This window comes from Astatotilapia calliptera, chromosome 4 (genome assembly GCF_964374335.1).
Source record: "Astatotilapia calliptera chromosome 4, fAstCal68.1, whole genome shotgun sequence".
Classification (NCBI taxonomy): domain Eukaryota; kingdom Metazoa; phylum Chordata; class Actinopteri; order Cichliformes; family Cichlidae; genus Astatotilapia; species Astatotilapia calliptera.
The window spans coordinates 26,281,059-26,301,695 of record NC_137425.1 but is presented as its reverse complement, the minus strand read 5'-3'; the positions used below and the strand labels follow the sequence as shown (position 1 = coordinate 26,301,695).

Here is a 20,637-nt window from a genome sequence, read left to right as displayed (position 1 = left end):
CTTAGTGGAGTGACGCGTCCTTCTCTTGTGGTATTCTATGAGGCACTGAGGGCCGAACAAGAAAATGCTAATGTATGGCTTATAAATTCGAGTAGATGACCGTGACCTTAGAGCCAGTCTTCCTCGTTCACCAGCAGATTGAAATGTAAACTAGATTCAATTTACATATTCCCATGCATCTCTTACTGACCTAGCTCGTGTATAATCCACAAGCTGGACCAACTTGTGTTGGAGCTACAATACAAATTTTTCACTCGTACTTTGGGACATATGTATTTCCATATAATCATCGGCTTTTAAGAAGGTTTAAAAATGGATAACTGCCACCGTCCTTCCTTGATTTCTTCACCATCTGCTTCAGATTCTTAATCACGCACTTCAAAGACATCCTAAAAAAATGTTGTGGAATATATCTAAAGCAAGAAGAAGGTACAGGTACTTCTCGCTACTTGCTACCACTCTTTAAACCTGAGATCCCCAACTGGAGAACTTCTACCCTGTAGGCTATCTGCAGCGGCCGTGGTTTATAATGTACCAGAAACTAAGAAATGCAAAGGATCACATGGAGAAAAGAAGCTGAGGATTCATCTATGTTGTCATATAATACTGTAGATCAGGGGTGAGCAATCTCAGTCCACGAGGGCTGGTGTCCCTGCAGGTCTTAGATGTGTCCTCGAACCAACACAGCTGATTTAAATGGCTAAATTAGCTCTTCAACATGTCCTGAAGTTCTCCAGAGGCCTGGTAACGAACTAATCATGTGATTCAGATGTGTTGACCCAAGGTGAGATCCTGCAGGGACACCGGCCCTCATGGACTGAGATTGCCCACCCCCGCTGTAGATACATGTTTGCTGTTAGCATGTTTGCTTACTGTTAGCTTCACTTCTGCAGCTGGTCCGACACATTCTTGTGTCCCTAAAAACACTTCTGTTGTGTTTTGTTTTTGTCAGCGTTTGCTGTGTATTTTTCTATTTCCGTTGTGGTTCGTGTGTTTTGCTGCACTTTTCTATTTGCTGCTGTTTTCTTAAGTATGTTTGACCTCTCAGGGCCACCGTAGATCGCAGTAAAAATATGGGTTTACAAGTAAAATATGTAGCGTGTGTGTGTAAACATTAAAGCACCCAATTTTATAGCACTAATAGTTAGTTTATTTACCTAAATGTTTCAGATTGGCACATGTGGATTGTGACTTAGCAGTGGGGCAAGCTCGGGACCTATATTGATCAGTGAATCAGTTTCTGATTGGTCCATTTTCCATGGATGTTTTTCCAGCTTAATATGTTGAGATGAAAGCTTCATTTTCAGGTTTAGCTGCTAAATGCCATTTTCGACAGCTTAGAATTAATTGTGCCCCTGCTTGGTTTATTAATGATTTACTTTAAAGGTCTGCTTGAAATTTTTACAAATGGAGTTTGTATTCACTGGAGAGAACACAGAATGTAAGGCTTCCCAGGCGCAGGAAAGAGCTTTTTGATTGAGCTGCCGTCCATCCATCTTTCATTCGTTGACTCACTTAGTAGTGAACGAATCGAGCGGGTGGGCATCGGTCCATGCAGCCAAGCAGCCACGCAAGCCGGGCAACTAGGCGTTCGTTCACTTTCTAATATATAGACTCTAGGCCAAATGCTAATCTCTTGATTGAACACTTGAAGACAAAGGTTATCACCAAACAAATTTAGTTAAAGCAGAAAAGGGGCAAAGGATCTTAGCAGTGTTTGCAACTGATCTAATCAACAACACAGCTAAGTTGATTATAAAACTGCAGGTCTGCAGCGCAGGCACCAACTAGGGAGGAGCAGAACGGTAGAGATGAGAGGAAAAATCACTAGAGAAGAGAGGAGAGGAGACAAGAGGAGAGGCGAGGAGGTGTGAGAAGATAAAACGGTAGAGCAGCCCTCCACAGAACAGAATAAAAGTAGAACAAAGCAGAGCAGATGTAGGGGAAAAAAAGCAGAGCAGGGCAGAACAAAAACAGAAGACTACGGGGCGCGAGAGGACAGCCGAGCAGAGCAGAGAGAACGCGGCAGAGAGACCACAGCAGAGTTGAGAAGAACAAAGCAGTGCGCAGCAGACCACAGCGAGGCAAACACATGAACAGAAGAGAGAGGAGGGGGTTGTATTCTGGGGCAAGAGCAGCTGCCATAAACACCACTGTTATCTCAAAGCAGTAAGCAGTGGTGAAACAAATGCAAAAGGTTCAGAAAGGAGAGAACAACAGGCAGGGGCTGAAATGACATCCAAAGAGTTGACTGGACAACAAAGTTTTGTTGCCTTTGAGCAGGATGCAGTTAAGCTTGACCATGAGCAAAAAAATTACACACATCCCAAAAGAAGAGCCCGAGTTTCCACAGTAGGCTCCACGTTTCTCTGGCGTCTTATGAGCGTGAGAAGAGTATTTCGGGATGTATGCGTGCTTGCATTCAGCAGAAAAATTGCAGGAGAAGGCAGAAAAAGACTATTTGTGCATCTATACATCTGTCTGAATCAGCCAAAAGGGGTCAGCGCATTTCGTTTTCTGTGCAAGTGTCTGTGATCTGCCACCGGTGTCCTGAAGCGATACTGACAGTCTCTTTAGCAAGCATACACACATATGCTGCCCTGTACGACACCTGTGCACACATGCACACGTGGCTTTCCTTGACAGTTGGTCTCTCTTTAGGGCAATAAAAACACACATACCCACGCACATCTATCTCCAGCAGACGCGCAGAGTCGCGGAGGGGTGAAACCGCCACTGAATATAATGCTGCGCTGAGCTCTGGAGCGCAGCACGACAGGGGATAGTGTTCGCCGACTGAAACGCCATTGGGACCAATTAGGCGGCGCGCAGAGCAAAGCGCAGCCCAACGCTAGGCTTCACATCCAGTTCAAAAGGCCTGCTGCTGGGACGGACAGCTGAAGGGGTGGGGTCGGTTTTCCTGAAGATGGCAGCATGTGAAGGGGTGTTTGTGCATAGGGTATTATTACGTGGGGGGAGGATGATCACAGCGTGCAGGGGATGGAGATGCTAACACGCACGTGCTGCAACATCTGCTGCACCAATGATGACGGTGCCATGGTGATCGTGGGGATGTTAGACCACCAGAACGTTGCAATTTTAAAGCAACATCCACAAATGACTCCCACATCAACTCAGACACATTAGCGTGAATAAACAGCTTTAAACAAACACGACCAGTGCTTTGTGGCATTTCTTCTATATTGTACAGAAGTGTATGGTTTGCACCACAGAGCTGGTTTTCGTGAGATATGTGCCGGCTTGCTGCAGGGCAGAAAGCAAAGGAAAAGGATCGTGGTTCCTAGAGAACACCGAGACTACTGCAGAATGACATATTCAAGCAGCGCGCAAGTGGCAACATCCAGCAGAGAGCTGAACGTTTTATGGGAAAGCAGGCTTACTGATAAAGAACGCAAACCACACCACCAGAAGCTCTGTGATTAATAAAAGTAAGATCCAAGATGTCACTTAATGCTACTTAATCTTTTTGTTTTCTCTGCTTAAAAGTTTTTTTGCGGTTTCAGAACTGGATGAAGATGTGCCAGATCATAGTTCAATCTCAGACTTCTGTTAACTAACAGGTATTTGTCCAGGTAACAGTAAAGGGGCATGAAATTCTGTTTCTGGCTGGACTCTGAGTATAAGTGGCTAATGTGAATTTGTGATTAATGCAAATTTCTGTATATGCAGACAGCAACAGACTTGTGATTTTCACTGATTTAATTCACTGTGTTAATCACCGCAACAGACTGCATGCCATTGCCAACTCGACTCCATTCATTGTAAACTGATAGCAGACGGACTCTAATTATTTCCAGCGTCACTGGAAGTTGTGTCACAAATGTAGAAAAATGAAAATAAAACTATAATTTCGTTATCCTTGCATAATGACAACAAAGACCCTCGAATCGTACATCTAAATGTCACAGTGTTGCTTTGCGTGCAATACTATAAGTGCCGACGAAACCAGATAAACTAACTGAGACTGGGTCCATTAAGTGTGATCATGCTGCTCTGACATGCTACGCCCTCTCCACCTTCACTCACCTGAGCACTTCGTTGGGGTTGCCTGAGATGGGGGTCTTTCTGTCAGGAGCTCCGTGGCACTGAGACTTCAAGAGGGTGTGAGGCCCGCGGTCCATCATCATGGTAGAAGTCGCCATAGTGATGATCGCCACACCATCGCGAACCCGCGCCTCTAAGCCGTAGTCCCATTCATCATAGGAGACAGAGAGCAGGCCTGGAAGCAAGAAGAGGAGAGAGATCGTTTAGAGGAAATGCAGAAAGAAGGTAGATGAGGGGTTTTTTGTTTTAAAGGGAGGTGAGAAGGGAAGGAGTGATTCTACGGAGGAAAGTGAAGACACAGCGAGATGGACAGATGGAGGAAACTAAACCGGGGAGACAGGGGGATCAGTGTGCTAGGATATATAGAGTGTACATGCTTTGAACACACTCCAAGAGACAGAGCATACACTACGTAGTGACTCAGGGAGCAGATGAATAGCACTCCCATTCTGACTGACTAAGAGTCTATCATCTTGCTGTGTTTGTCCATCTGTCTGTCTAAAGTACGTTCTGTACGGTCTGTTTGTCGGCCTTTGCACTCTCCGCACGCCTGCTTATCTGTCCTTCTGTCTGCCCGACTCCTGTTCGCATTTGACAATCTGTCAAATGTTTAGGAATATTTATTTGCAGGTCTCTCTCTGTCTGTGTGCCTCCATGCCCATCTCTCCCGATGCCCTTCCAAGTGCCCATCAGCCCATTCAGCTGTTTGCCAGGATACCTGTCGTTCCTCCACCACGTCCTTCTCTGTAGGTATTCGAAGCATTCTCGAGGCTGAGGACAGCCTGGTGGCAGGCAGCGAATCGCAAACACAAAATTTCCTGTAGGTATCCTAAAAACCCGACAATAACTTGCATGAATGTGAAAATATTTTCTTAATGTTACATTTTTTGTTTAAAAAAAGGCATTAACTTACTGTTAGGCTCTTTGGGATGTATTAAACACAGATGCTATGAAAATGAGTTTCACTGATATTAAACTGCTGTTATTGGCAATAAAATCCATTACAATATTCAATTTTAATTACAATAAACCCATGACTAATAGTCATCATTAATTGATTACTCATGGTGCATGTTTCCCAGCAATAAATCTTTATCTCTTTTTAATGACCAGTCATTAAGTTCCCGTGTTCAGCGGTTCAGGACTTCATCATGCTGGATTTAACAATAATAATAATAATGGATTGGATTTATATAGCGCTTTTCAAGGCACCCAAAGCGCTTTACAATGCCACTATTCATTCACTCTCGCATTCATACACTGGTGGAGGCAAGCTACGGTTGTAGCCACAGCTGCCCTGGGGCAGACTGACAGAAGCGAGGCTGCCATATCGCGCCATCGGCCCCTCTGGCCAACACCAGTAGGCAAATAGGGTAAAGTGTCTTGCCCAAGGACACAACGACCAGGACAGAGAGCCCAGGGATCGAACCGGCGACCTTTCGGTTACAGATACGATTCCCAACCCCCTGAGCCACGGTCGCCCCAACAAGGGGATTGTCCTTAAGCACGGTACACAAGGATTCATTTTGGAGCATCATTTGGTAACAATTTCATGCCTTCTTGGCTTAGGTTACAGTTCAAAGTTGGAGCAGGTGTAAGTTTAATATTAATTGGGTGGTGTAAAGTTAAAATGTTCACCACCCAATTATTACTAAAAGGATCCAATCAGCAAACATGGAAATCTTTTTTTTTTCTTTTAAGAAAAAAGCAAGCGTTTCTGTGTTCGGTGGTCATGTTAGAGAAGGTGTGACAGCAGTGGCTGAAGCAGTGGTAGGCATTGCCGAACAAACAATTTAACGCTCAAACCTTTCAAGTCAAAAGTCTTAACTACCTCCGCATTTAAAATTGGCTACAAAAATGCCTTTATGACTTCTGAAAACAGCCAACAGCTGATTGTTTAGGAGCCATTAGAGGCCCCCTGGGTTCAAGCTCTCAGGGTTTGTAAGCTTGTAATTTATCTGACTCTCTTCTATTTAATCTGTCCATCTTTCTGTCCATCAGCAGGTCTGCATCTATCTGACAATGTATGACCACATGTCAGCCAGCCCGCTACCATGTCAGCGTGCAGAAATAGACAGGCAGCCTGGCAACCTGCCTTCCTCACGGGGCCTCTGCACTGACAGCTCGGGCCCTTCAGGACCACATCTCATGTCACACATTGTCGACACTTTCTCACCACTCGCTCCGTTCCCCGTTCCTTTTTACATGCTTGACTTTTTATTGCTTTAAGGGCGCGACTTTCTTCCCAGGAAGACATAGGCGAGACGTGTGTGTCGGGAGCACGCGGGCGGACGGTTTGATGTCTTATTGTCGCAGCTCTCTTTTGGGCGTGTAACAAGGTATTACAGTGTGGCAGGACATCTCCCTCTCACACATACAACCTAAATCACACTGCAGACATAACGCATCCACAATAAGCAAACTGATCGGAAAGCATAACAGCAGATATTTCTGGAAACAGTTTATTAATGCCAGTGATGTCAGACTGGGTGGTTACATTAACACAGTGTGTGTGGCAGTAGTGTGCAACTTTGATCAAGGGAAAAAAGAGACAGAAAGGCTGTTAGTAGGAGAGAAAGAGCTGAGAGGGAAGAGGAGGGGAAAGAGTGACAGAATGAGCAGAAGAGAGAGAAAGTCAGGCAGCAGCAGAGACACAAAGATACAGACTCAAGAAACACAGGAAGATGAAGGGAGCTGAGACTTGGGAGCAAGTCAGAGGAGGCTGAAATAGTAACACAGAAGAAAAAAACAGAAAAGTGAGGGAACAGCAGCAAAATATAGAGAAGCAAGAAGGAAGAAGGAGTGGGTGAAGAGATGGTTTCCCAAAGCGCTACTTAAGGAAGGGATCAGCGGAATTACCCGTGAGATTTGGAGGCTCTTCATCACACACGGTGCAAATTATTAAGTGTGCCTTGTAAGTAAATTAGGCCCACAGCTAGCATGCACCTCCTGGTGAACCCTGAACCGCCAGAGTCCACAGAGGACACAACCAGCGAAACCAACAGTCACATGCGGTGTCGCGGTGTCATTTCACTCTGTGCTGATTCAGAAGTTGGTGCGCTTGACTGCCACTTGCTGCAGGCTTAATTTGGCTTTTCTGATCTCGATGCTTACACGAGGCATGTTGGTTTTTCCAGAACTATCCCAACTGATGCCACAAACAAACATGCAAGCATGTCCTACATACACACACTAGCTGCATTATTAGGTACACCTTGCTAGTCCCACGTTGGATCATCTTTTGTGTTCAGAGCTGCTTAATTCCTCATAGATTCAAGGCACTGAGTAAACTCAGAAACCAGACTGATATGGTTTCAGCTTTGTCACATGGTGTATTATCCTGCTGAAAGCATCCATGGACATGGTCAGCAACAATAATTAGGCAGGCTGTGACATTGAAGTAATGCTTAATTGGAACTAAGACGTCCCCAACACCATTTCCACCAACACCACGAGCCTGAACCACTGATACAACGTGGGTGGATCCATGTTTTCATACCTAAACGGTATGAAAGCTGACTCTCACATGGAATACCTTAAGAAAGATCAAGACTCATCAGACCAGACGGTGTTTTTCCAAACTCCTATTGTGCAATTTTGGTGAGTCTGTGAAAACAATAACCTCAGTTTCCTGCTCTTAGCTGCTGTTGAAGCCCATCTGCTTCAAGATTTAATGTGTTTTGTGTTTATATGAATACCTCGGCTGTAATGAGGGGTTATTTTCATTTTCACCTTCAGAAAACCTGTTTACTCGATCACTTTTTAGGCCATTCTCTGTAAACCCTAGAGATGGTTGTGTGGGAAAATCCCAGTGGATCAGCAATTTCTGACAACAACAACTACACCACGTTCGGTCACTGAAATGACCTTTTTAATCCCCATTCAGATATTCAGAACTTCAGCGGGTCTTCTTACTCGTGTCTACATGCCTGGAAGTATTGACCAGAGAGCAGTAGGCCTGGGTTCGAGTCTGACCTGCAGTCCTCTGCTGCATGTCTTCCCTTCTCTCCCCTCTTCCCTGACTAGCTCCACTGTTTCTACCCAATAAAGGCTGAAAGGCAAAAAAAGAAATAAGAATAATCTTTTTTTTAAAAAAGGAACCAGCAACAAAGACGCTGCTTCACTCCAGAAAAAAAATAAAGTTTTTAAATTGGCGTCTTTCTGGACAGCTCATATGTTGTCATATGTAGACTCGTGTTTGTTATAGGCCAATATGTCATCAAGCTGATAAATATCTGTCAGGGCAATATAGAGTTAACAGTTGCTAACTTTCTTAGGCTGCTAGGATTTTGATGCTATTCTTCTACGTTTTTGCACTTCAAGACAAAACCACAAAGCAGAGGCATTTGGAAAGCTTTAGCATTTTAGTGATTAGAAAGGTGAGGCTGTTCTCAGTACAGGTTTTACAGACTGTCACTGTTGAAGCTGTTTAAAGGAAACTCGTCAGCCAACCATCACTTTCATATTTCTGGCAGGAGCAGCACGAACAAGCACAGATCCTACAGGAGAAGAGCTGTGAATCAAAGCTTGGCCATCTGGATACTCATGGTTTCTTTGCACGCTGTCTTAAAACACTGTATTAATGACATTTTAAGTAAAGGTATGATCTAAATAATCATGTTTTTGACACAAGCGACGTCATAAAAAGTCGTCTTACTTTGAGAATTCTGTGCGGTTATTTTGGCACATTCTGTATCCTGTTCATCACGCACGAAACAGGAGGACGACATTTAGCCTGAAATGTGTCATTTTGTCCCATGTGAGTCATGTCATGATAATTGAGTGTTAACTGAAAGAGTTTTGTGTGTGTCCATCGACGCAGCTCTACTTTGCAATCATCCAGGCGGTACATGAGCGAGACGCGATTATCTCAGCGGCAACATAAATCAAGAGGGACGTTGTTGTGTGATTTACATAACTGATACGGTGATATATCAAACTTTATAGAGTGGAACCCTAATTTGCAACAGACAGAGTGACACAAACGCGCACAGAATTCGGTTCACCCTGTCCAACGAGTAAACACCGGTCGTCCTTCACCATATGAAGTACACGGCAGTGCGCAAACACACAACCCATTTGATTACATTCGCTCATTATTTTCTCATGCAAATTAAACCCTGAACCAATCGTAACTTTCACAGACAAATGCACATAGACATCACACACTGAAACAAAAACAAAAGCACACACACACACACACACATACAGACCGGCCTGCAAACACACTCCTAGCTCCCACTCAAGAGTAAATCATCTGTGGGTGCCAATAGGGGAACAGAGGTAAAAGGTTTGAGTTACGGTGCCTGAACGGGACAACGGTCTCAGGTTCCGCCTGGAAAACCATTTCCCAGAAACTGCTGAGAACAGGCGGCAGTGTAATTTCGCCCCTCCGTTGTAAATCAACCAGCCAAACACCAACAAATTACAGCGCTCATACGTCTAGCTTAGATATACTACCTCCTCTACAGTTTTCTCTCCCACAGAGAGCCAAAAGTTGAGGAAAGTTCCATTAGTTAGCACGGTGGGGACATCACTAACAGTTAAAGGTTTGATTCCCACTGAGAGATGGCCTTTCTAAAAAGTGTCTGTCCACCCCCAAGCGCTGAGTGTCGTTTTCGATGAGTCAGCCTGACAGGTTTGCCTGACAAATTGCGTGAGCAGGTTGAGTGTTTTAATGTGCCCCAACTTAGACATCACTTTGGTTTCACATTTGACCTGAAAAGGTTACCTCCGGTGGTGCTGTGGAGAAAAGAGGCTTCCTCATTTCTTGTTAGAAAAGGTCAGTTTGTCTTACAAAACAATCCAACAGTGAACTGGAAAGAAAATTTAAGGAATAGCTTTTCAGTGGTTCTGCCGTCCGTCTTTGTCCGTCTTTGGTTTTGTTTCTACTCGGATCATTATGATTTTCAAATACAGAGAGTCGCTTTTAGGACCGATCTAAAAGAAGTTTACTATATCATTATCACTGTTTTGGAAATGAAACAAAACGCTTTTCTGTAATGTGGTGCAGTATATACTGTTATGGTCCTGGGTCGGTGACCCAGCGCTTTTAGTTTGTTATCATTTTCTAGATGATGATTGTTTAAGTTCTGTGTAACTCCGTGTCAGTCTGTTACCCTGTCTTCCACGGTGTCCTGTTCCCTGTCTGCGTCTCTCTGCTTCTCATCCCGTTGTCGTATGCTCCCAGGTCTGTTATTTTTAGTCCTCCCAGTTTAGGTGTCTTTAGTTATTTGTTATGCCCCACTGTTTGTTTGCCACTACACCTCTGTAAATAAAACCACCGGTATCTCATCCACTGCCTGCATCTTGGGTCCTTCTTCCAACTCCACACGGCTCGCCTCGGCAGCCGTGACATATACCACAGCTCGGCTGCAGCTTCTTCTTCTTATGAAAAATGAAGCAAATGAAGAAATTAAAACTTGTGTTCTTTCTAAGTGCCAGCAGGGGGCGAGTCCTCAGGCTGTCAACTTGTAAGGACGTCAATGGGCGGGGAAACTCTTTGCCTCATTTGAGTGGCCATCTTTAACTTTCATATATAGTCTGCACAATATACATTGCCAGTCCCGATTCAAGTCTCAACATTAGCACAGTGTGCCAAAAGACATGAGACAAGGAAAAAAATGTGATTGAAGTATCTTTCTGGAAAGGTTTATGAGACTATTTCTAAGGCACGTCCACAAAGGATTTATCTATAAAAGAAGATTTTGAAACAAGATTGAACTTTCAAAGAGGTGCTTGACCTTCCAGAATTCCTCTAATGCAGTGACAACTTCTGGAAAGTCTCAAACAACCCAACAAAAACATCCAAAGAAAGTCACGTCTAAACTCAACAAAGGTCAGTTTATTACTCTGCTAACCTGAAGGCTCTGGGCTAAAATGGCAACAAGAATTGGTAAAGTGAAAATCAGTGCTATCCCAACAGTACATTAAGGCTTTTATTAATTTTGCATCAACAAAACCTTTTGGAAGAATACTCTATGGATTTGTTCGAGGCCAAGAGTCTCATCACAGTTTGCATAAACCAAACAAAGACAAACAAATCATTCTACCAACGGTCAAAGCTGAGGGAAGCTGTATAAAGTGGAGATGCTATGTTGCTACAGGCCGACTTGTGATTATTGCAGAAAACATGAATTCTGCTCCCTTAAAGAAAGTCTCTGACAGTGACAGTGGGGACAATGGCAGGTCATCAGTCTGTCACTCTGGGGTATGCAGTGGTGCAGTGATCCTGAACACAAGAATTACCCCCCCTGTGAACGGCTTAAAAGCAATAAACTAAACTTATGGTGAAGTCAAAGTCAAGACTTGAACCCTACTGACATGCTGCAGCGTGAACTGAGAAAACAACAGATCCAGTGTGCATCCACTACGCAGTTCTGCAAAAATTTCCACAGCAGCCATGCAGAGGCCGATCTTTGATTATCGGAGGTGTCTGTTGCAGCTTTGATGCTAAAGCTGACACAACTAGCAATAAAAGCTGGGCCATTTACATGTTTTGGTAACTTTGGTACGTACAATTATGATTTAAAACAAGCATTTTAGGGCAACATCTTTGTGGCGGGCGTGGTTTGCAGGGCCGCTGCAGGGGAGGCGGACACACCTGAGCAGCATCCGCAATCACGCCTTGTTGTTGTTGTTGGTAGGTGTATGACTGCAAGCTGCAAAGCTGCAGCCGTGTGATTGTGAACAGCAATAGTAATAACAAAGTATGCTGAAAAGCATAAAAATCTTATCGGGTCTGCCGTGGTTCATTTACAATCTTCTGTACTGAAAATGGATGTATTTGTAACACTCCAAATTCTCACCTAATCACTGAATGTTATGTAAATGTTAAACTCCACATGTGTAGGATTTAAGTTGAAAGCAATAAAAGATCATTTATTATGATTTCATTGTGATCCAATTTTAAGTCCGAACTCTGGTTCAGTTTCAGATTTCCTACCTGTGGGGAACTCGGCCGGCACTACATCAGTATCTCCAGCAACCAGCGAGGGCACGATCCACGTGTAGCCATAGCCCGTGATTCCAACAGAGTGGGCCACCTCAAAGATAGTGTTGGCCTCTTCTTTTGTGCAATAGAGAAGAATAACAGGGCTCTGGAGTTTCTTCAGCTGGTTCTGAATCTTCGAATCGCCGTCGTCCACAGACATGTCAAGTAGTAGAACTTCCTCTAATTCCCAGCCCACAAAGCTGTTCTCGATGGTACTACGAATCTGCAGTAGGTAGAAGGGGCTGATTACCACAATGTACTTTGCTTTAGTCTTTAACAAGACAAAAAAAATTCAAACCCTATTATTTTTGTCAACAGTGTGTTTCAATGTGTGTTTGACTTGCATTTTAGTTTATTGTTCCAAGATGAAGCAGTTTATTAAAAACAAAGTGGATACATCACTAGATTGAATTGGAATTTCTTTTACTTAGCACTTCACTTCACAGATCAGGCATTTGGGTTTATACAAATTACTAAATGTTTATAAAACACATCTCTAATCAGCATCATACAGTTTGTGTTACAAAGCACCTGAAAACCCCTGGGACTGAAAAATACAGTCATGCAGTTATTCAAGCGCTTTCAAAAGAAAGTCAGTCTCCAAAGACTCCCATGTTAAAACTAGAGATGGACCGATCCGATATTACGTATCGGTATCGGTCCGATACTGACCTAAATTACTGGATCGGATATCGGAGAAAAATTAAAAATGTAATCCGATCCATTAAATATCACGAAAGCACCTCACAAAACTTGCAACACGCCGTAACTCACCTCAGAACGTTAGCACGTCTGAGCAGTATGCATCACGTGATAGAGCGGCTGTGGCATGCTGGACCTGTCAGTGGTCTGGATAGCATTTGGAGCTTCGCTAGCAACCCGGCATTTCATCTCCGACAAAGTTATCCCCGAGAGAAGTAAAGCAAGTGTGTAAGTCTATCTCTGAATGTTTGTAAAGCATTCCTGCGTTAAGCTTAACAAACGATATATGGAGCGACTGCCTCTTCTTGCTGCTACTTCAATCATGAAACTGCTTAACGATCAGCTGATCAGCTTTTCTGTCGGTGTCTCTAGTTTGCTTTTGGCCCACTTTGCACCAGAAAGAGGAAACCAGCGGCTGAACAACAGCAGCACGTTTAAGCTTGATCAGCTGTTGTTAGAATGTATTTAATATTACTTTCTACTCCAGGATCTTTTTCTACGTAGCTGACGCTGGTAACTGTGCAGGGGCGGATCTAGCAAAGTTTAGCCAGGGGGGCCGATAGGGCATTAACAGGGAAAAGGGGGCACAAAGACATACTTTTCTTTCTTATTCTCATTTAAAATGTCTAGCTTTTAATAAATAATTATCTGACAGCCAAAGTTTTAATTTGATGCAAAATGAATAGAAGTCCATTACTGTATATAGTAACTATTAAGTCTAATATATATACCCTAGTAAGCTATAGTACTTTTTCCTTTGGGAAGGTACCATCTGTGCAGTCTGCAATTTTGTTGAAGAAAGATGTTGAATCTATTTAATATTTCTTGAAAAATAATTGATTTCTGTGCATTTTTTTTCACACTGCATCAAATTAAGGTTGATTACGTCGATTAAGCATCATGAGGTGGAGCGTGAGGGGTGGTTCCCTATTTTTTATTTATTTATTTTTGTTGTTGCTGGGAGTTGGAACCCTATTAGTTAGGTTGCTTAATATTTATGCTAAGTACTCTTTAAAATACCAGAATAGGGAGGATGGTGTAGGTTTAAGTTTATTAGATTGATCAGTATTGCTGAACTATGAAACATTTTTTTTGCATACAGGTATAACAGAATAGCTTTAGTGTAGTTGTTGTTTTAAACTTGAGTATGAACTTATACAAAATGCAGCAAGATATTTAAAAAACAGTTTTGTTGATTAAAAAACACTATATCGGATTCATATCGGTATCGGCAGATATCCAAATTTATGATATCGGTATCGGTATCGGACATAAAAAAGTGGTATCGTGCCATCTCTAGTTAAAACTTTGCAGCTGAAATACACGTGTTTACAGTCTGGTACACAAAATGCTTTTAATTTATCTTTCTACTCATGACAACTATACAGAGGGTGATTTTTTTTAAAACAACTTTTAAGGCTTAAAGTCAGGCCTCTGTAGCTGATAGCTGACTGCTAGGCTAATTGGAGTCACTGAACACTGAAGTGCGTTTGTCGTGTCCGTGCCTTTTGGAGCTTCCACTTATCCTTTTCAGGGTCGCGGGGGTGCTGGAGCCTATCCCAGCTGTTATAGGGCGAGAGGCGGGGTACACCCTGAACAGGTCGCCAGTCTGTCGCAGGGCTAACACACTTGTGGTTTTAGTGAGTAAAACTGTAGTGCTTTATGTGTTAAAATCAAGCGTCTAAATCAAATTCAAAATTATATTATATATATTTTGTCTGTTTGTTAGTACATTTATGTTTTAATCTTACTTGTAACTACATTTATTTTTGGACTTTTTTTGAATTATTATTTTTATTATTTAATTGTTATTATCCCTGATTGCAAAGATTTGGGAGTATAAGTGAATATTCTGACTAATATCTAACTTAGATATTAGATTTTTAAAAATGCCTAGGCTTTTGGGAACACATCCACATCATAAGTTCTGCATCTCTTTCATCCTGATTGATTGTATGCGTTGTATCAGCTGCACGGTTACCTTGGTGACAAAGTCCTGATAACCCGGGTAGTACGTTGTGACAATGGAGAAGATGTACCAGTCGTATTCCTCCATGATGTTCAAAATGACTGACGCCTGCTGCTCGATGGAGGGGCCGAACTGAAAGAACATGGAGTTGTCATCCTGAAAGTGACAGAAAAACACACAGAAGGACAAAGATGTGGAGTGTAAACGGTTATGCAACAACACTGGTCTGAACTTTAATTTAGGTGACTGCGCACACGCAGAGGAGAATAGCTGCTACTTAAAGGACGGCGGTGTTTTTGTAACATTATTGGTGTGAACATTAATTTAGTTGCCTTTATTCTCTCGCTCGCAGAGGGAAAAGGCGAGAGGACACCAGTGGTCTTGTAATGATACCGGTCATGATTTTCATTAGTTGCCTTTATGACTCTGTTAATGAGTTTGTACACGGGGGTGGCTGGAGCAAATTCTGAGGGCTTCAAGCTGCTGTCCTTAATCTCACACGTCGTGTTCATCATTTTTGTTTTATTAAAGCCAACAAGGCCATTTTTTAGCCCGCACAGTACTAGATTTAAATAACAAACAAGAAATGGCACACAGTAACCCCTGACTGAGTCTGTCTGCTGGGAGAAACTCAGTCTACAGACGTTAAATGTACACCAAACCAAACAGCATTACAGACACTCCAATAAACACTGCTTACATACTGATATCCGAGCCTGCGTCTTGCCGTGAGTGTTGAAACAGAATACCGAGGTGGACAGAAGAAGAGGAGGAGGTGAGAAATACTCGTCTAGACAGGACTCTGCAGTTCTGCAACATGAGCAGGTTATTTTGCATGTGTGTTTGTGTCTGTGAGTCATTCTGCGAGTGTCCAACTTGCGTGTACACAATGTACAGTAGTGTGTTTATGGTCACAGCATTCATGCTTCTAATGTGGCAAATGATATGAATGAGAATGAGGCTGTTTTTTTGTTTTTTTTTTATTGCATGTGAGCAATTTGAAGCTGACAGTAAGACCAGGCAAACAGGCAGAACTGGTGCCGGTGTCTTAGGACTCTTTATGCACTTCATTCATCATCAAACGCTAACCTGGCCCTCCCAGGGGATTCACGTGGGTTGATCTGTTACCTTGTTGCTGCATTACCGAGATCAGGGCTGCGCGATTGAGGCAGCATGTCGAGGTGTACGGCGAGCATGTAAGATGAGAACTCTCGCAAGTAATGAGGGTAACGCGTTGCATCCATGAGAGTGAAAACATGTCATTATCCCCGTGCTGCTTGAAATATGCAGGAGCTGTGTCTCGAGATCATGAAAAAATGATGCGAGCTCTGACGTCGTGCCGTGTTTCGCTGCTAACTCGAATCCATTTGTTGCTCAACTTTCTGTCTCTTCTCCGCCCCTTCTTCTCTCATTCTTCATCTCTATCCATCTCGTCTCTCGCTCTGCCGTCCCATTAATACCACTGGAATTACTGCCAGGGCACGGTTATAATTGAATTTCCAGACTTGTGCACTCCCCCCCCCCCCCCCCACTTTATCCTCTATAGAGCACCCCTGCCGCCCTGCCTCCCCACCACCATTTCCTCTGGCCTTCTCCTTCTATCTCTCTTTTCTTAAAGAGCAGTATTAATGTGCTGTCCAGCACACTCATTCAGAGTGCCAGAGGTCTGCAGAATTTTCATTAGCCTTTGAGAAAAGTACACGCTCAAAGAAGAGCAAGGCGAATGCAAAATCGGGAGGTGGGGTTTGGAGATACTGGAGAAAGAAAAAAAAAAGAAAAAGAAAAGACGCTGGTAGCTTGACTAAAATGAAGTGCTGCAAACACCACTCTTCATTTACAGCAACAATAATTAGGGACTGGCCACATTATCACCTCTGCTGGCATGAGGTGATCGATTAGCGAGCATTAAAATTCCCACAGGGGCATTCGAGGGCCAGCAAGTCAGTCAGCCAGGCACAAGAAGCCGGCCAGCAAGGCTTTGAAAACACCTCACAGCCGCTCACTGTCCTCTCTGTGGATCCACAGCTGACGTCAGTGCTGGCTACTGTACTAAGGCAACAATACACTATACAACACAATACGCTGGGATGAATGGCCGGTGGAGACAGGGGAGAGAGAGAGATGGAGAGATACAAGGAGAGGCAGAGAAAGAGCAGATAAAACCACAGAAGAGAGAGCTGACAAGAGAAAAGAGCAGAGAGAAACCAAAGGGAGGGAAAAGGAATTAAGCAAGCTAGGGAAAAAAAGATAGAGATGTACAAAAAATGTTTTTAAAAAAAGCAGTGGGGATGTAGCTGAGATTTGAAGCCTCCAGAGGGACAGAGGCAGAGGACAATGTGGTGACAATGGGATGAATGGAGAAGAACAGGGCAGGCTGGCAGACGGCTGTGATCCTGCATGGAGCGAGTGAGGGGCAGGAAGCCAGCAGTCAGTGAAGGAGCAGGCAAACGGAGGTGTGTGAGCGCGTATGTGAATGTGTGTGTATGTGTGTGTGTCAGGCAGTCAGCCACCCATTTACAGAGGAGGCTAAGCCTGAGTTGTTCAACCACAGAGACAGGACTTCTGCTGTCAGAAAGAGGAAGAGAGAGGAGAGACACGTGTGCCTTCCTCTGTGTGAAACGTGTGTGTTTGTGCAAAATAGAGATGTATGTACGCGAGCATATGTTTGTGTGTGTGTCGATGGGAGAGAAGTCAGGTATTACTCAGGTTGTAGGGATGCTGTCACATTATGGGAGGCATCCCTCTAATGAGGACAAAAAGCAAGTCCCATGAAAAAACTCTAATTTGTATCCAAAGGCTGGCATAAGCTTAGGTTTAGACTCCCCCCTACCTCATCCATCAACTGGGCAGACTAATAAGGAAACTAAAGGCAATGCACTGGCTGCCGCATGTCATCTGCAAATCTCCATTCCTATATGATCCACTGAAGTTAATCTAATGTATTCTGGGCATACGACTGTGCGTGTGAGCACCTCTATTAATACATATGTGTGTGATTTTCTGCCTCTAACGTTGCCTCAGTGTGCCTGCGTGTCTGCAGTTGAGTAGATTTAGCCTCATAAAGGCTCTGTACTAGGTATGCACGTGTGTGTGTGTATTCTGTGGTTGATAGGTCTTGGTCTGCCAGAGTTGCCTGCTCTGCCCCAGAGCCTCCAAATGAGTGCACTCACACACTCCTGGAGCAGTTATTTGACTTGGAGAGGAGGGAGAGTCAATAACTCAGGTATTTCAATTACACACACAGGGGCACATCAGTGACTGCAAAAGAAATAGACCCACTTCCAATCTTGCTCTGGAATATGCACACACACATACAAAAATACACACACATAATTCGCTTTAAACACACATATAAACACATTTAGGCAGGCACAAAATCTCTTGTTAGCATACACACATACACAGCAGCAGCAGCGGCAATCGAAACCCATCCTCCAAGTGAGGATTCCAACACAAAAAGACAAATCAACACCGCAATCACAGAATAATACCAGGGTGCTGCTTTAGACACACACAGGCACTCACGCACACTCCACACAAATAATGACATAGTAAAACAACATGAGGCGCACCGTTAAACAGGAAAGTGCATCACAGCGTGATCACATAAAGCACATACTAAATGGGAACACAGGGGTCAAGAGCAGGCATTTTTGGCTTACATTAGCTGCATTTTGCTTTCTGTAGCTACATGTTTACGTGCAGCTACAGATGTAATGCTCACGCTCCTTTATGTTTTACTGCAACTGAAAACCAACATAGCGCCATTTGCGTAAAAATAAATCATGGCTGTCGGAGGATACGTGTCAGCTGAGGTTTTAGTGGGAAGCAATTTGGACTAATGGAGTGAACTAATATAGTTCCAAGGTAAGGTGTGCCAGTCCATTCGTCACCTGATCTACTGTGAACATTTTATTTATTTTTGGTTTAGTTTGTGCTGATGTAATGTGGCTCTGAAGATGTTTTTGTGTAATTCAATTGTAATTAACGAACTATTTGTTTATCATTTCAAGCAGGCTTGGAATATATTGGAAATAAATCTTCTTGCTTTGCTATGTTATCCCGGCACGGCCCTGTAAATGCATGATTCACCATTTAAAAAGGAAAGCTTAACTTGTTTTGTAACTGCAAGCTTTCTGGGTAACTGTATCCTCATAATTATCACATCACAGCATACCATCCTGGAAGCAGTTAGTATTTCCTGGCAAAGAAAACAAACCTTCCTTCCTTTTGGCTAAGATAAGCTAAGCTAGCCATAGTAGCTAGCTTAGCTTAGCTTAGCCAAGCAGATATTTCAATACTAGCCAAGTTAGTATTGAAATATCAGCAATAAAAAAGACATAGTTTAACTTTGTTTAACTTTAACAAGATCGAGAGTTAATATTTTGTATGATGAACTTTATTCTTCAGTAGTCTGATCTCTCTTAGGCAGCTTCTTGTTATGTCTTTAAGTAGTCTTCAGGAATAGTTCTCCAGGGTTTCTTTTTTTTTTTTTTATAACTTTTTATTTATCATTTTACAGTATGGGAATACAAAACTTAAGGTCAGCATGGGAGACATTCACAGTTCCAGTAATAGCATCTACTTACATCATGGTAATATTCATTTATTCAGTGCAAAGGGGAGTACACAACCCATTTTTCCCAGAGCTTCTTAAATTTCTCGAGCCCGAGTCTAAGGACAAAGGTAAGCCTTTCCATTCCAAAAATTTCTTCTCCAGGCTTTCTGAAGGACATTTAAAGCTCTTCTTTGGATGTTACTGCCTTTTATTCTGTTCTCTGTCAGGATGGTCCCCCACTGCTTCAATAATGTTGATGTCTGGGCCAATCCATGTGTGTTTTTCTATCCAGGTATATTTTTCCGACAAGGCAGTGTGCTAAAAATGAAGGGGAGTCACTTTTTTAGCTCAGTCTTGACCTCTTCTGAACAAATTGATGATGATTTGAACCAAAAATATCAAATCTGGATTCATCACTCCATAAAGTTGTTCCCACTGATTTTCAGCCCAGTTCTTGTGTAATCTAGCATGACACAGGCTTTTCCCTGTTTCCCTTCCTTAATAATGGCTTCTTGACAGCCTCCCTTCCATTGAGACTTCTTTCTAATGAGGCTTCAGTCAACAGTAGATGGATCGACTGAAGGGTCAGATGCATCTCGCAGGTCCTGTGTCAAGTCTTTGCTGGTCTGTTTTTCCTGTTTCTTAAGGACATGACAGATGCAGATACTGTTTATCTGCTGGAGATACTTTTTAGTCCCACCACTTCTTCTTTTGTCCTTTTGGCCAGGTTAAAAATGTTTAAGGACACACTGTACACCATGTCGAGATATGCCAGGTTTTCAGCTAATAGCTCTTTGAGAATCAGCTTGTTGGTGCAAAAATACTAGTTTATGCCTGTCTGTGTTATCTTTGGCATTTTTCACAGATTCAAGTAAAGAATGTGTCGTAGTGACAGGCTGCAAGTAACAATTCACCTAAAGATAACATTTAAAATAGGTTATTTGCTAAGCTTGCTGTTATGTGTAGACACAACACTCCTTTATCACTCGGGTAAGGTCTTTTTTTATGCTTGAATGATTCATTGGTAGCTTAACAAATAAACAAACATTTCCCTAAAAATGGTCAGGTGTAAATGCTGGACTGAAAATGAGTAAAAAAGCAGACCTTCAGAAATAAAGGGTGGCTTAAGACTACTGTGCAGCACTGTAATTTGTGCCTGTAGGTTCGTATTTACTTTACATATCTTTAACTATGCCGTGTCTATTCCACGGCTCACAATGAAACAGACTTCATATTAAGAATGAATATTTATCCTAAATTCACAAGCATAAAAAAGCAAGAAAACCCCTTAACAGCATGTGAGAATGTGGGGCAAGGCTTAGATCCCAATTAACTCATAAGAACTGCTAT

General features: G+C 42.9%; 1 protein-coding gene and 1 long non-coding RNA gene across 2 annotated transcripts in view; one reads left to right on the top strand and one right to left on the bottom strand.

Annotated features, from left to right (window-relative positions):
- grin2ba (glutamate receptor, ionotropic, N-methyl D-aspartate 2B, genome duplicate a) overlaps positions 1-20,637 on the bottom strand; it is a 136,723-nt gene that overhangs the window by 52,401 nt on the left and 63,685 nt on the right. The window contains exons 4-6 of the mRNA XM_026165706.2: positions 14,742-14,885; positions 12,011-12,281; positions 4,048-4,240 (exon numbers count right to left, since the gene is read on the bottom strand). Coding sequence (XP_026021491.1) covers positions 4,048-4,240; positions 12,011-12,281; positions 14,742-14,885 — 608 coding nt within the window. The remainder of the gene's footprint in view (positions 1-4,047; positions 4,241-12,010; positions 12,282-14,741; positions 14,886-20,637) is intronic.
- LOC145428591 (uncharacterized) lies at positions 10,026-12,459 on the top strand. Its single transcript, XR_013908885.1, has 2 exons — positions 10,026-10,903; positions 11,996-12,459. It is a non-coding gene; the product is annotated as an uncharacterized LOC145428591 (long non-coding RNA).